We start from the raw sequence: 15,674 nt of genomic DNA on the forward strand, positions 1-15,674 counted from the left end.
GAGCTTACACATTCCTCGATGGGATAACAGCCATAGACCATTTCCCTATCCCACAATCAATAAACGATGCAAACGATCCATGTCACCTAAACAAATTCATACTCACAAAACGATTTCACCTATTAAATATATTTCTAACTCACAAATCCAAACGAAAAAAAAAAACTGATATTATTCACAATTCTAGTGGTGGGACGAAGTGATGGACATCTTTAACGGGGTATGATCTATATAATTTTATTAGTTTTTTAGTTGTTATTTTCTTTAATTTATGGTTAGCTATTTTATTTTTTTGTTAAGAAAGTTTATGTTGAACTCAAGTTTGTTATCTACATACGATCTGCTGTGATCTATATAATATCCTATCCCATAACCACTTATTCTCTTTCCCTGCCTACCTAAATAAATAAACCTACTATAATTGCCCCTTAGTGGCTTAGGGAACATACACGCATACCGCGTATTATAATAGAATTCGTCGATGATTTTCCTGTAAGTTTTTAAACTATATCTAGAAATATAAATCTAGGCAGGCATCATTGCAAAAAAAAAAAATTTAATAAAAATAATAAAAGGCACTCAATAAAATTACTAAAATTCAAATCAACCTGTTATAAAATTAATGTGATTTTATGTCTAATCTATTATTATTTCCATTTTTTTTTAAACTAGAACCTAGAACAATCGAAACTCTCGCCACTCTACACAGAAGGCAATTTGTCAAGGTAAGTTAAACTTAGAAACTGATTCGAAACGATTTGATATGAATGCTATTCAAGGCAAAAACAGATAACATTTTCAAAAACCTTATTAATTTTTATGTTTTCCAAATATTTCAGAGCTTTGGCCAAAGAATCTGGTTATACCAGCGATTCGAATCTAGTCTTTCGCAAAAAGGAGCTATCTTTTGGTAGTCCTTTGAGTCCTGTTGAGCAGAAGCAAGCCTACAAAAGCCTACAGGCCGGTGGAGAACCGCCCTTGCTTGGCTTCCGTAAGCCAGCACCCGAGAAACCCAAAGGTAAGAGTCGTTTATGAAGTTTATACTTAACAATTAAATAAAAACTAACTATATTTTGCTGGCGACTAATTACTAATTAATTCTACTTAACGGTGTTGGTTCCTACTTCCTCCTTTTTTTTTGGGATCTTGACTTTTACACTCTATTTTTGTTGATATTTAGCACCTCTTACTAGTTTGACTCTCTCAATGAATTCTACAAATCTTTAGCACACACACTGCCAAACACTTCAGAATGTTCAACAATGCCAGAGTTGTTAAAGGTTCGTACCAGCACCAACCACCAAGAAAAACCACAGAAAACCCACTGGGCACTTTTACTGGGCACAAAACAAAAAACAAAACGGCACGAGTTAAGCGCCTAATCGAATAAAGTTTCCTGTCTTCCTGCAGAAATTGTCGAAGAATTCGAATTTATACAGATAACACCGACTCTAACCAAGATACGAGTGAGCACTAAGGAGCTAAAAGAAGAATCAGAAGAGGAAGAAGAAGAACCAGTTGTCCCTAAACCGCAGCCACCACCTCCTCCTCCGCCACCACCTCCACCGCCACTACCACCTCCACAATCTTCAGCAGCGACAGGCAAAAACCAAGATAAAATGTTTTCCAACTTCTCCAAGAATTTGCCCTCATTTATACCTTTAAGCAAGAAGCAGCAGCAGCAACAGCTGGATCAACCTTCTAATCCTCCAGCCCCACCAAGTCGTAAGTCTTCCTGCACCAAGAGCACAGTGCGTGTGTCGACTAAGTCCCGGCATGAGCAATGCTTCCAACCTCCTGGAGGCAATGGTTCTACCATCACGCTGCGTAAGGTTACCTCGAGCAGCTCGTCGCGCCGCGAACCCATTTGCCGTTCAAAGTCCACGGGAGCTGTCTCCACTTTGTTGGCCACTCTAACGGCTACGAAGGAGACGCGTAATAAAGACGGATGCCTAACTCGAGTCCAGCATCAGCACTCGCGTTTACGTTCCGTGAGTCCCAGTCGTCGTCGACCGCCGGCACGTATCCTGTTGGCTTTGCGTCAATCGAGCCGCAGTCCAGTGGCCTTTGGACGCAGCATCTCCAAGGAGCGTAGTTTTGCCGAGGAGAAGAAACGTTTGGAGAATACTCTGCCAGCGAATCGCACAAATTTCGAAGCAAGCACAAATATCTTGAGAGATCCTCTGCTTAAATCTCCACAGGATGTACGCGAAGCAGTGCGTTCGTATGCCACCTGTAAGGCGCAGCATACTCGTAGCAAGTCTTTGCCGCGTCTACCTCGGCAAACAAACTCGACTGTGAGCACTACTACGCGTCATACCATGTGCTTTCCTCAGGTGCGTCCACAAAACTTACTAGATTGCACACGTGCCCTGAAGAAGACTCCGAAGAAAGGTAAAAATCAACCCAAGAGGGCGTCGAATGATAGTCTGCCGCGAAGCAATTCTACTTATTCTATTGATTCAATGGTCAGAGAGGAGGAAATCATTTCGATAGCTCCACCCAAGACTTATGTGAGTAAGCCGAAGACCTCGCCGGCTCCCAAGTGTCTAATGGGACCTGTTCCTCTGCAAAACAGTCGCAGTGAGGGACATGTGCCGCGAAAGCAACGGCAATTGGCCAAGAAGCAACCATTGAGTGATACGGTAAGAGAGAAAACCAATTTCTGGAATGACTACAACGCTAAGCAAGCCATGTCTCTGCCGCAACAGTCAACTTCCGCAACTTCTGAGTACAAATTCTGTTCCCTGGAACCGGAAGATGTCTACGATTGTGTTCTTCCACCGAATAGCGGTTGCATTGAGGATCTCGTCTGGAAATATGAGAACAAAAATGTGGGGGAATCTCAAATAAAGGGTATAACAGATATAGCACGTCCTGTCTCACCTCATCCGGACTATGAGACCAAGTCTCTAGATCGTCGTCGTTTCTCACCCACCCGTGAGGTGAGAGTACCCCAACGGGAAGTGCGTTCACCCTCTCGTCGTCGCATTGATAGTCTACGTTCCAAGGAGCAGGTAATAGCCCGTGCCAGCAGTCTAAGCAGTGCCGATGATAGGGCTAAAAGAGGAGCAGGTGCAGGGTCGGCGGCACCAACAAATGGCACAATCTATCAATGTGGTGATCTAGCCCACAGTGCCACCTCATTGAATCAGCACTTGGAACGACATAGCCCCAGTTGTCGATATCGCAATAATTGTGAACGATTCACCGAACTCAATCGTTTCTATAGCACTTTGGAACGAGTGGGTCAGCTGGAAAGGGCCACCTCATCGAGCAACTTTCATCCCTTGCGCAAGGATGCCGAACTCTTGGACTTCGATGAATGGCGCAAGGTGCGTCTCCATGAGCGTGCCGAAAAGGAACTCCAATATTTGGTGGGCAAATTGCAAATGGATCAGCGTGAACGTGATTTGCATTTTCGTTCCAAGGATATCAATGATCTAAAATGGCGTCACGAGGCCGATCAAGCTCTGAGTGCTAAGAAAAAGTCCGTGGAAGACTTGCGTGAGAATTTTGAAAAATGGCAAATCCTAAGACAAAAACAGCAGCAGCAATTGGAGGTGGAACAGCCACAACAACGTCAATGGCGTCGCAATACAGTGGCTGACTTGGCCACCACTTTGGAACATGAATCGACTGTAGGATCGTCATCGACGCCTGCAACTACTGAGCGTCATCTTAATAATGAGCTGGTAAGCACTTTGTCCAAGGATCAAATAAAGAAAATAACACAACAGCTAAACGAGATCTATGCGGGAGGCAATCGTGGTCAGAAACCTGCTATAGATGAGCAATATATTGTAACTGTAGAGAAGACTTCAAACCAAAATCAACCGCCAAATACTCTGAAAGTACGTTGCAATTCAAGCATTACCAAGGAACAACTCTTGGAACCAGTTCTACGCAAAAGAGATGAACAACAGCCGCGTGCCACACGCAGTCAGTCGCCCGTGGTTATAGCCAGAGAAACTCGTGGAGCCATAGCTGCTAAGAATGCAGAACTAACCCTAACTAAGGGAGCACCCGATGTGCCGCCAAGACCCAAACCGATAGCCAGTTCAACTGTCATTCCATTAACGAAAGTTGAGCAAGCCGAATCCCGAGAAGCTAGCGAGAACATCAACGAAAAGATTCAATACTTTGAAGAACGACAATATGATGAGCCACCCAAGACCATTTATCATGCGCGTGAGGACTCCTCACCCGATGAAGCAGAAGTTATGCGTCTGATCGAACAGAATATGCAGGCACGAAGGCAGCAGGCAAAACACATTCAAAGCCAAATACAGATTCAGAATCAGAGTCAGAATCAAATTCAAAGTCATGTGGAATTGAGCAACTCGCTGACCGATTTGAGTGGCATCTATGGCGAACGACCAGCGGCAAGGGTAAATTTTCATTTGCACAGCCCACCCGTGAGGCCACCCGACGACGGCGAGCACGAACTAGTCAGCTTCGAGAATGGTTCTGTGGAGGATCCTCATCATCAAAGCGGCAGCATTGAGCTCTACGATTCATATTATCGTTCTCGCAGTCTTTCACCCCAATCTCAGGTGTCGGCTTGCTCTTCCAGCTCCTATCTGCAGAGAGTCTACACAGGAGAAGTGCAGAAAATTAAAGAAAAATTTGAAAGCATTCAGAGTGAGAAACTTACAAATGATTTTTTTGGGCTTAGTTCGCTGCGGAAGGCGCGCAGCGATCCTGAATTCAATGCAGGATCAAAAGACGCCTTGGCTTCTGCAACGGAAACAGAGCCACAGAGGAAGACAATAATCAAACAAATCTCTCATTCACCATCGCCCACATTGGACGCGTCGAGAGGACGCCGTCGTCAACGTGCCTCACGTCTAATGCCCCACATTGATATCATTAGCAAGACGGCGGCTCTGAAGAAGGAATTACCACCACCACCCCCAAAAGTGGTTAGTCCAACGCGTAGTCTTAGCAGTAATAGCAACTATATAGAACGTCTCAAGAGTCGCTATGAATCAACGAGTGAAGCTGCCACCCTTCATTATCTGTCCACCTCCCATCCGGATCTGAGAGATGTCCATGAGAGTATTTCGCCACACCTAAGTGCCAATTGGGTGGCTCACAAGCATCCCCATCCCGAACGTCTAGCTCCACCACAACCCAAGAAACCTCAACGACTAACGCCAGCGGCGACAAGGGCCAAGTCTACTTCTCCACCACGACCAGCTAAATCGTCACTACATCAACAGAAGAAGTCACTGCGTGACGACATCTTTGCCAATCAAAAGTTTGATCCACAAAAGCATCGCCCCAAAGCACGATATGTTCCCGATGGTGCCCCCGCTTCCGCTCCGGCTCCGGCTCTGGCTCCCAAACCAGCGACTACTCCTCTACGTGGTTCTGGTGTTGGTACCTTGGAACGCCTCAAAAAAGCTGGCATGGCGGTAACATTCAAAGGTGATTTATGGCATTGGGTGTGTTAGCGTTTAGTTAGAATTAAGTGAGAGGGAGGGGCAAAGAGAGAGGGAAATCTTAGTTTTATGCTTCGGTTGTTGTCACGCCTAATCCTGTAGAACTACTACTGCTGCTCCTGTTGTTTGCTTATAAAATTGGCCAAACTATTCTCTAAAATACATTCTATGTAACACTATTTTTTTGGGGCACACACAGATTATGATTCGAGTGCTCCTCCCATACCGCCCCAGCCGCCAATCAAGGGTTTGGTGTCACCCCTATACGATGAGCCAGGTGAGTGTTGATGGTCCACAAAATTTACTAACTAACTACAAAAGTTTGCTGCAAATTTTCTCAAAACTATTGCTTAATCCCAAATACGTTTTAATGCTCCTATTTTTCATAGGTAAAACGCAGGTCGGGGAATATAAAGCAAATTTGCTCCCCAAAGTATGCAATAAACAGTTCAAGATACCTGAAAGTCATTGCTTTCAGTAATCATTATTGCTTGTACACATTTTTTAAGTTTGAAGGATTACAAAAAATTAGAAATTGGTTACAAATAATGAATTCTTTTCTAACATATTGCATACTTTAAGGGGCAAAATTTTTCCCACTTCACAGTCCTAGATCCTTTGTATTTTCTCACTGTGTAGAGCGTCATTTTTTGGTTGCTGTCATTTTTGCTCTAGTTTGACCCCTCTTGAACGACCTTTAGGGAAAAGCGTTTTAACTAACGCGACATAAGAAAAATTTCCGCAATTTCGCCAATTGCAATTTCCTTTATTTAAGCTAGGTGTGTCGACTGAGGAATTAGTAGTAGTCGTAGTATGTAGTAGTTGACCAAATTAATCGATATCGAGCAATAGCACCTGCCTGCTACCGGCTAGCTGTCAGTGTTGTGTGTTTTTTGTTTTGCTGACCTGCTTACCACCCCCTTTTACGTTAGCCCGCTCAATGCCGGTCTGAGGGTTGGCGTTGCCATGGCCAAGACAACAAAACAAAAAATGGGAAAAGAACCTGTCACCGTATTGGTTATTGTTCAGTTTAGTTAGTTAGTTCCACTTAATCGTGCCAAAACGTTGTCAGAACGAACGAACGCGCATCCCATTCTAACCCAAAACGAATGGATTATGCAATAAATGAATGAATGGATTTGGCCTGTTAGCACAAAAAATGATACATCAAACTTTGGCCCCGCGACCCAATAATCATTCCATGCAAAATGGAAATGGACGCATCAGAAATCGAACTGGACACAGTGTTCACTGGCGTACGAATCCTCCCCCAACCACTTCGAATACGAATTCACATAATCAAAAGTTATATCGTAGTTGCGATGATTTGGAAATGACGCAGGAAATAAGCAGAAACTATATATATCGTGACGTCTATCCCCAGCCACCACCTCCTCCTGCTCCTGTACATTATCATGGGAGTGTTTGTGATATTGCGAATTGTGGGAAAATCCTTTGGCTACGACGTCAAGATGATGATTATCCAGCTCCCATGGTGCCACCTCATCCTGCCGCAAGGGAAATTGGTTATCATGTGATAGGATTACCCCATACGCCCATGCCACATCAAAGGCAAGCCTATTTGGCCAATCAGCATGCCATTGGAGCCTCCATTCCCCTCATAATGTGGCAGCAGCAGCAGCACCAGCAACAACAACAACAAAATCCTCACCTCAGCCAAAGCAGTTAGTATTTTCTTCCACTTCCCTCCTCTTTTTGGACTTTCTCATTTGCATAGATCGCTAGCGTCGCCCCGCCACCTATTCATGATTTTTGCACTTTCTCACGAATGTTAAAAAGAAAACTCGTTATCACTCGTAGTGTTGGCCAAAGAGATAAGGTGTAAAAAGAGAGAGAGAGCAAATAAGAGAGAGCTTACTCTTGGCACATGCTAGCCAGCTTTTTGCCACACTTCTCACGTTTCTTTGATAAAAAGCTTCAGGCCAGAGAGCTTAAACGATCTTGTGTGACAGACAGTGGGACTGAAAGTGCCTTTACTTTACCACAATTTTATAGAACTATCTTTTTCTATAGACAGGTGTGAGAGCAACCAATTTAGATGGTTAAAAGAGGTGTTTTTGAGAGGAAGTGATCATAGAGAGATAAATTTAGGAGGGAATTTCCCTCAATTTTTGTTATCGCCATTGTCCAGGGGAAACCAAAAAGACCTTTTCTCTCCCTCCACTCATCTTTCCTCTTGTCTTGTCTTACCTACTACTATGTTTCGCTTGAAATATGCGGGTTTTGGTCTGATCCATGGAGTTCCCCCGAATATTGATCACTTGTAAGTCATGTCACATTCTTGCTTCTCTCTTTCTGATCCACTGTAGTTCCACTGAGAGCAACCGATCAACAATTAAACGTGACTTTTTCGGCGCCACAACGGCACTCGTAGTACTGATATTGTTCCGAGTTACTCATCGCCAAGTCTTCGCTCTTCGCTCATCGCTCTCCAGAGTCTTGTGTCTTGTTTTGGGGTTGGGGGAAATACTTTTTCATTCAGTTTCGGTTTCAATTGGATTCAGTATCGGTTTTGGGTTTCAGTTGAGCGCCACGCGAGCTTCGGTGAGTGTGTGAGTGACTGAGTGAGCGGGTTTCGTTTGGTGGTTTTGCCTTTTCCTTCCTAGCTTTTTGTGTAACAAGTCGAGCGTTAAGTTGTTTGTTTGTTTGTTTTTATTTTATTTGTGTCTGTCTCGCATTTATTCTGGTTTTATCAGCCAATTTTCCTTGGCCTTCGAATTGAATCACATTTGTCTACTGATTGATTATAGAAGTGACTAATCAGCGGTAAAATGGAACAACAGAAGAAACGTTTTATAAACGTAAACAATTATCAATTGAGAAATGTGTGAAATGAAAAGTGACTGCCTTTTGTTAAGGAAAAGCCTTGGAAAAACCCGGCTTATGTATGTGTGTGTGTGTTTGTGTATGAGTTTTTGCTGCTGCTGTGAAAGATGAAAATCGGCAACGCTTTCAAATGCTTTGGTCATGGCAAATCAAGTGAAAGTGAAAATCTCTCAAGTGTCAATTAAAACCTTTTTGTACATGAACATGACTACAACACAAAATGCTGCTAATTGTTGTTGTTTTTTTTCTTTTTTTTACGTTATTGTTAATGTACAAATATTTAACCAAGTGCCGCTCCCCTGAAAAGAAAAAAAAACAGTTTTCTCTCACTCTCTAAGAAATTGTTGTCTCTTGTCGTCACGCAAAATCATTTAAGGTTTTTTTTTTATTTCTTCTTTTTTTATCAGCTGCGCAATTCTATTAAGCAAATTCCAGATGAAAAACATTTCAATGTAACTCAATTAAAATGATATTTTATTGCCTATATATTATGCATGTCGAGGCAAGTTCTATAAAGCTGGCAAAGCTTGGTTAATATATTAACAGGGAGATAAGATATCTGTTTAAATATTCAATTGACCATTAAAAAAATTAACTTCAATTTGAGTCCCATTTTCTATGGAATTAGACCTAATTCAATTTGAGCCACTCAAAAGAGCGAATTAAGCAGGGGCGGAGCATATAAGCTTCTCTATAGGGGGTGTCCCCTTAAGTATGCAAAAAACAGTCGAGACAAATGTCTCTGAGATACACAAATGAGCAAGAACTTTCATAGAAAAAGACCTAATTCAATTTGAGTCACTCGAAAGACAGTATTAACAAGAGTTGAGGTTATCAAAATCCGATTTAGTATGAGAAATGTGAAAAATGTGCCCCCTAAAGTATGCAACAAGTGTGTAATAACAAAATAAATGAACTTGAACTTCAATGTGAGCCTCATTTTCCCCAAGAAAAGGACAATTCAACTTGAGTCACACGAATAAGAGTATTTAACAGGGACTAGGGTCTCAAATATGGGAAATTTCCGCCTTAAAGCATGCAATAAACATTCGAAAACATAAAAAATTCCGTTTTAGCAATGAGCAACATTTTTTGTTAGATGAGATCAGAATTTGTAGAGATAGGAGAATAGCTAAAACCATACCGAATCATATCAGATCACTTTTACTGTCGCAACTACGTCCTTGTCCTCCCTTAGATGCTTAAGGGGGATAAGAGTTATCTCTCACGCGATTGTTGAAGAATTGTTTATTTGCTTAGCAATTGGCATTGTGGTGGGTTAGCGACCCGATCAGACAACCGACACTATCGTCTTAGATAACCCTCCTACCCAAAGGTTTCATAACAGCAGCAGCAGCAGCAATTTTTTTTGCGGTTAGATCGTATTACACTTGTCTCTCGCCTATATAGTCAGAGTTTATTTTTAAAATATAAATAAACAAAGTGACACACACACAGACACAGTTTATTAGTCAATTATGACGAGACAGAGAAAAGAATCTGTCTTATCGCCCAAAACGGGGGACGGAACCAAAACCAAATGCTGAGGGTGCTTCTTTTGAATCTAATCAAAATCTTTTCCTAATTAGAATCTCCTTCGAATCGTTATTATTATCAAACAGATGTCAACATCCATTTCAAGACACCCGTAAGGCATGAATATAAGCAGAATATAAGCGAAGAGGAGTTAGCAATACGTCAAGCGGAGCATATGCAAAAACTATATCAAGAGGAAAGAAGACGCAAATATCTACAGGAGCTGCAGGACATGAATTCACGTCGGCATACAGATAATTTCACACCCTCACAGAAATCGCCCATAGCTTTGAATCGCTATGACGATTTTCCCACAGATGTTACACTTAAATCTCTAGTGGGACCCAAAACAGTGGCCAAAGCCCTCTACAATTTCCAGGGACAGACCTCCAAGTAAGTAAACAAGATCAATGATCCTTCTGAATTAAATATTTAATGAATTTTCTTTTCTTGTAGGGAACTCTCCTTCCGCAAAGGTGACACCATCTATATAAGGCGACAGATTGATGCCAATTGGTTTGAAGGTGAACATAATGCCATGATTGGTTTGCTGCCAGCCAGTTATGTGGAGGTTAGTTCAAGTACTATGCATCTAAAGGGCAATTTACTTATAATTTGTCTCTTGTTTCCTTTAGATTGTTAGTAGAGATGGTGCTCGTACTCCAGCCAAACGTCCCTCGGAGGGCCAGGCACGTGCCAAATATAATTTCCAGGCGCAATCCGGCATTGAGCTATCCCTAAACAAAGGCGAATTGGTGACACTCACACGACGTGTCGATGGCAATTGGTTTGAGGGTAAAATAGCCAATCGTAAAGGCATCTTCCCAGTGTCGTATGTAGAGGTAAAACTTAATAAGCTAAACCATATAGAAAAGGGCTTATTAAGAAGTTTTTATCTTATACTTAGATACTCACCGATATTGGAGCAGAGGATATAGCGGCTAGAACGACAACCACCGTGATTAACAGTCAGAGTACCACAAATTTGCGACCCAATTTAGATGTGCTGCGCACAAATATCAACAATGAGTTCAATACTATAACCCAGAATGGTGCCCAACCACCGAATGGCATACTGAAGGATACGCGAGGATTGCACAAAACCGATGCCCTCCATGTGGATACCACCTCCGAGCCAGTGGCGTAAGTTATCAATCAGAAACAGCTATGAAGTTGTCTTTAAACTAATGTTAATCCCCAAATTCCCTTTAGTTATCGCGCCCTCTACAAATACCGGCCACAAAATTCCGATGAGTTGGAACTGCTGGAGGGTGATCTGGTGCATGTTTTAGAGAAATGCGATGATGGCTGGTTTGTGGGCACCTCACAGCGTACAGGCTGCTTTGGCACATTCCCTGGCAACTATGTGGAACGTGCCTAATCTAATTACAACCCGGTAACCGAAGGATATTTAAATTGTCTGGCCTTGTCGTCTCATCGTTTCTGCCCCCTAAAATAATAATACTATAAATGTTCATCTCTAATCTTAAAAAGAATTTGTAGTCTAATCATATAATTTTGAATATTAACTAGAACGATTTGAGCGATGATGGGTCAAGAAAAGAAAGCAGCTAAATGGAAAAACAAAAACAAACAAAAAAACACGTTATAATTTAATTATTTTATGTTGTTGTTAAATTCTTCTTCTTATCTTCATTCTCTTTAATTTACAATAATGTAAAACTATTTATTTATTTTTAAAACAAAAGCAGAGCATTAATTATATGAATGTTGAAATTATATTTAACCTACCCCCTCTCTCCACCACCTCTCCTTCATCCACGGAACCGCGATCCTCCAACACAAAAACACCCAAAACAAAAAAAAAAAACGAACTCAAACCAAAAGAGATCTAAATTAAGTCTCATTTAAACAAAAAATCTTTCCCGTTTACCTACTAATTTTAACTAGTCACAGCTAATTTCCAAAAAAAAAAAAACAAAACATTAAAAAATCCCAAAAAAAAAGTTTTGAACAACATTTTGAATGAAAATTAGAGCCATTTGTAAGTTTTTTTGTCAATGCTGAAAAGTGCCTTAAACAAATGAAACTCGATTGACTTGAAAGCGAACCAGAAGTGCCCTTTGTTGATGATTATTAATAATAATACAATATAATATTTATAATAAACACACACACACACACACAAAACACACACAGAAATACACACTGTTGCAAGCGTATTTAGTAAATAAAGAAAACAAACTACAAACAAAAACAAAAAACACCAAAAAAATTAACAAACTATTTTTGACTTTGAACTGGGTGATTAAATATCTTCTATATAAATATTAGAGAGCTGAATGAATGAGAAAAAAACGATATTCGAATGAATCCATTCGAAATGATTTCAAATGCATGAGTTATATAGTCATATAGTAATCACATATAGTTCAAACATATACAACACAAATAAATACTCAGAATTGGTATTCGAATGCATTCGAAACATAGCAACTCATTGTCTTACTTTCTAACTCATTCAATTCGTTTGGTTTCGTTTGAATGTTGTGCAACTGAGTTCTACGTCAGCACAATTATTCACTTGAAGTCGATTTTGAAAGTCATTCAATTTATTCATTTGGTTTTGAATACTGTTAATTCGAATTGAATTATCATTCATGCAGCTCTCAAATAAATATAGAATTCAATAATGATTTTGATTAGCTTAACTCAAACTTCAGCAGAAAAAAGTAAGATTTCCATTTAAGATCTATGTGATCGATATCTAAATAATGTCTTAATAGTAAAATATGGTTTAAAAACAAATTTCAAATGAACTGCCGTATATGTATAAGCACTTTTACTGGGTTAGATCTAGATTTTCATACTGCATTCTATATAAAGGCAACTTTTTTGTGCAAAGTATAAAACTTTTAAATGAACTGAACAGAAAATAGGCTTAAAAATCAGACCATCCATCAGACTATCTTGACATATTGTTGCTTTTGCTTATGTTATTTATCAAATTAAATCTCTTCTTCGGATTAGATTTATCTAGTGTGATTTTTATGTCCATTTCAGACATAAAATTTAGACAACTTTTCTTAACTTTTAACTGAGCTAAACAAGAAAAATCGTATTCAAGATTTCTATCTCATCGGACTAACTTGTCATAGAATATGTAAGATTGTCAAATAGCGAACATAAATCAGGCAAGCTATATACTTAATTGTTTAATTCATGGTTTAATTGCTGGGCAAAGAGTATACATAGAATATGCAATAAAATAAATATATAAAAATTCAACAGTTTATGTTTAAGATATAGTGAATATACATCAGTTAACTTAATTAAACGTTTGCTATAGTTAAAGATCTCTCACTGACCTTAGCTTTAAGAAAAAGATATACCGCATTAGTATATGATTAATCAGGATAAGCTTAGCCTATTTTTATAATTAGCTGCTACGTTTCGGCCAATTTGCGTTTCCTCTCCTGTTTGAGTTCCCTTTTCACAGCTCGCTGTTCCAATTCTTCGGTATATTCCGCATACATGGCCATAAGGGCTGGGTATAACTTATTATAATCTTGCAGATCTTCAAGAGTAACCTGCATATTGTCAAAGGCAATGGCCACATGCTTCATATCATCGACACTGGGCAGACGTGGGCACTTGGCATAGCGTTGAGAGAAATGGGTTAGAATTGTGTGCTTGGCCTGCATGTCACGTCCCTGCTGAATGGCCTGGGATATGGTGCTGTGTGTCTTGATGCGGGCTTCTTCCTCCAGATCATCCTCCATGGTGGCCTCGTGTATAAGGATGGTTGAATCGCGACCCAGCTCAATGAGATCTAGGCAGGGCATAGTGTCGCCACTGTAAGTTACCTTTATGGGCTCATTTTCATGTTTCGCTTCCAGAGTTAGACTAATGCCAAATGCATTGGGACAATGGCGTACCAGGCAAGTGGATATTGAAGTTATGCCCAAGGGTTCAAGCCTTTCATCACTCAGTGGCTGCTGTAGAAGATCCCCATTGGCCACCAGTGTGTAGGAATCAGCTATATCTTCAATTTGACTATGATAGAATTGCAACCAGGGTTCAATTTGACGCGGAGCCAGCAAAATCAATGGCGGCGATTCGGGAAACAGCTGTTTCCGTTCCCGCAGAAGTCCAATCAGACCCATGTGATGATCGGCATGCAGATGAGATACATAGATGGCTTGCAATTGCTCGAGTACCTCTTGAGCCTTTGGTTGACCAAAGAAACGTATAATCTGGCCATAGGTTCCCTCACCGCAATCCAAGAGAATGAAACCTTTTACAGATGTTTGTATCAGAATTGAACTAACATTTCGTGTTTTGTTGGGTATACACGAGCCAGTGCCCAAGAATATGAGACGGGGATAAGTATTCGTAGGGGTTGAAACGTTCTTCGATTCACTTTTCAGTTGGTCCAGCAACTCTGTGAAACCAGGAACCGCATGAGTTTCCTTTATGTATTCTTCGGGTGTTAGTTTCACCTCCAAAGAGCGATCCAAACCTGCAAGAAAAGGAATTAAAATAAAAATTGAATCTTAGATATTCCAATCTACTTACACTTTCTTGGACGCAAATGAAAACTGGTCATTGAGACGACTCCCGCTTCATCTCCAGCTCCATTTTCTGTCACTCCTTCCTCTAGTTTTGTCTCTTGGTCATTCTCTTCCAGTTTGGTTTTCTTCAAGTTCTGACTCAGTGGACATGGCACTTGCTCTTGGAGCAGAGGAAATATCTGAGGATTCAATTGATTCAACTGATGTTGAATCCTATGAGCAGCTGCATAACCAGAAAATCCATTTTGTGGTGAATTTAAATATATGTTCTGAGTATCTTGAGAGAAATTATCTGTTAAAAATGTTTGATACTCCGGCAGACTGGATACTTCATGGGGAGTAAAATGGATCACTAGAGCTACCACTCCAAGCTTGGTTTTACCCAAATCCTTAAATATATTGGCCTGCTCCTTAAGGGAAGGCAAGAAATCTCTATCTGGTAGATCAACAAACACAAAAGACAAGGCCGTCTCGGCGGGCTCGGTGACATCTGCAGATCGCACTACCCGACCATCGGGCAAGGTGACATCTTGACCATTTTTCAGTTGTCCCATTAGAGGACCAGGCTTAAGACCCTGTTCCACACATTTCACAAGATTAAGGGCTCCTGGACGGGGTTTCATTTGGCATATATAACTCATGACGACTTGCTCCGCACCATCTTTTTCCTTTCTTACAGGCACCGCCTCCACTTTCAGAATAGAATCCTCAAATGTTTTGCCTTCAGTGCAATCTTCTGTTTGCATTTGTAGATTTTTGAGAACCACAAAACGTCGCATGGATTGCAGCATGGTTGAAAGATGAGCTGGTCCATGGAGTCCCACCTGTCTAACACCAGCATCCTGAATCGTAAGGGCAAGACCGGGCAAGCCGCCCACTGTCGACCACGTGTTGCGCGTCACAAAGATGTGCTCCAATCGCGACAGACGCGTCCGATGCTCATGGGCCAGTCGTTGGGTTCCCTCGCCACAGTTGAAGAGATAGCGTGATTGGTCGGTGAACAGGTAAACCGAACTGGGTGAACCATTGGCTCCGTTGCCCAACACCTGGAGATTCACGGTTCCAGGCACAACTGAAGCCAGCTTTTTACGCAATACATTCGGCTCTCGTGTATACTTGGCGGGCAGTGGATCAGTGGCAGCTGCAGCCACCACAGAGCTACTCATGTTGATGAGGCGATGGATTTGCTGACGACGACGAAGATGTTGTCCATAAAGCAATGGTCTCGGGAATTTCAAAAAAATCATTGGCAATTGAGTCAGTTGTGCTGCCAGAAACTACAACATTAACACTCTGGCATCACAGTTTA

General features: G+C 41.2%; 2 protein-coding genes across 15 annotated transcripts in view; one reads left to right on the forward strand and one right to left on the reverse strand.

The window, feature by feature from the left end:
* Positions 1 to 11,581, forward strand: part of LOC6646047 (sorbin and SH3 domain-containing protein 1) — a 36,655-nt gene extending 25,074 nt beyond the window's left edge. For 8 of the 14 annotated variants that reach the window (XM_023177937.2, XM_023177936.2, XM_023177939.2 and 5 more), the window contains 9 exons: positions 188 to 220; positions 673 to 725; positions 840 to 1,018; positions 5,647 to 5,724; positions 9,917 to 10,223; positions 10,287 to 10,401; positions 10,466 to 10,672; positions 10,738 to 10,973; positions 11,043 to 11,581. In XM_023177937.2, the coding sequence (XP_023033705.1) occupies positions 188 to 220; positions 673 to 725; positions 840 to 1,018; positions 5,647 to 5,724; positions 9,917 to 10,223; positions 10,287 to 10,401; positions 10,466 to 10,672; positions 10,738 to 10,973; positions 11,043 to 11,211 (1,377 nt within the window). In that variant the 3' untranslated portion in view covers positions 11,212 to 11,581. Of the gene's footprint in view, positions 1 to 187; positions 221 to 672; positions 726 to 839; positions 1,019 to 1,410; positions 5,434 to 5,646; positions 5,725 to 9,883; positions 10,224 to 10,286; positions 10,402 to 10,465; positions 10,673 to 10,737; positions 10,974 to 11,042 lie in introns of all 14 variants that reach the window. The other 6 variants (XM_023177938.2, XM_023177941.2, XM_023177945.2 and 3 more) reach the window with 4 other exon arrangements.
* A 1,417-nt stretch (positions 11,582 to 12,998) lies between these two features.
* On the reverse strand, positions 12,999 to 15,638 carry LOC6646046 (ribonuclease Z, mitochondrial). The gene is made up of 2 exons (XM_002068846.4): positions 14,370 to 15,638; positions 12,999 to 14,313 (listed from the first exon to the last, which is right to left on the reverse strand). Exons 1-2 carry the CDS (start codon positions 15,610 to 15,612, stop codon positions 13,238 to 13,240), a joined length of 2,319 nt encoding a protein of 772 aa, XP_002068882.4. The 5' UTR covers positions 15,613 to 15,638; the 3' UTR covers positions 12,999 to 13,237.
* Positions 15,639 to 15,674: the final 36 nt, after the last annotated feature.

Source organism: Drosophila willistoni (assembly GCF_018902025.1).
Source record: "Drosophila willistoni isolate 14030-0811.24 chromosome 2L unlocalized genomic scaffold, UCI_dwil_1.1 Seg72.1, whole genome shotgun sequence".
Lineage (NCBI taxonomy): Eukaryota > Metazoa > Arthropoda > Insecta > Diptera > Drosophilidae > Drosophila > Drosophila willistoni.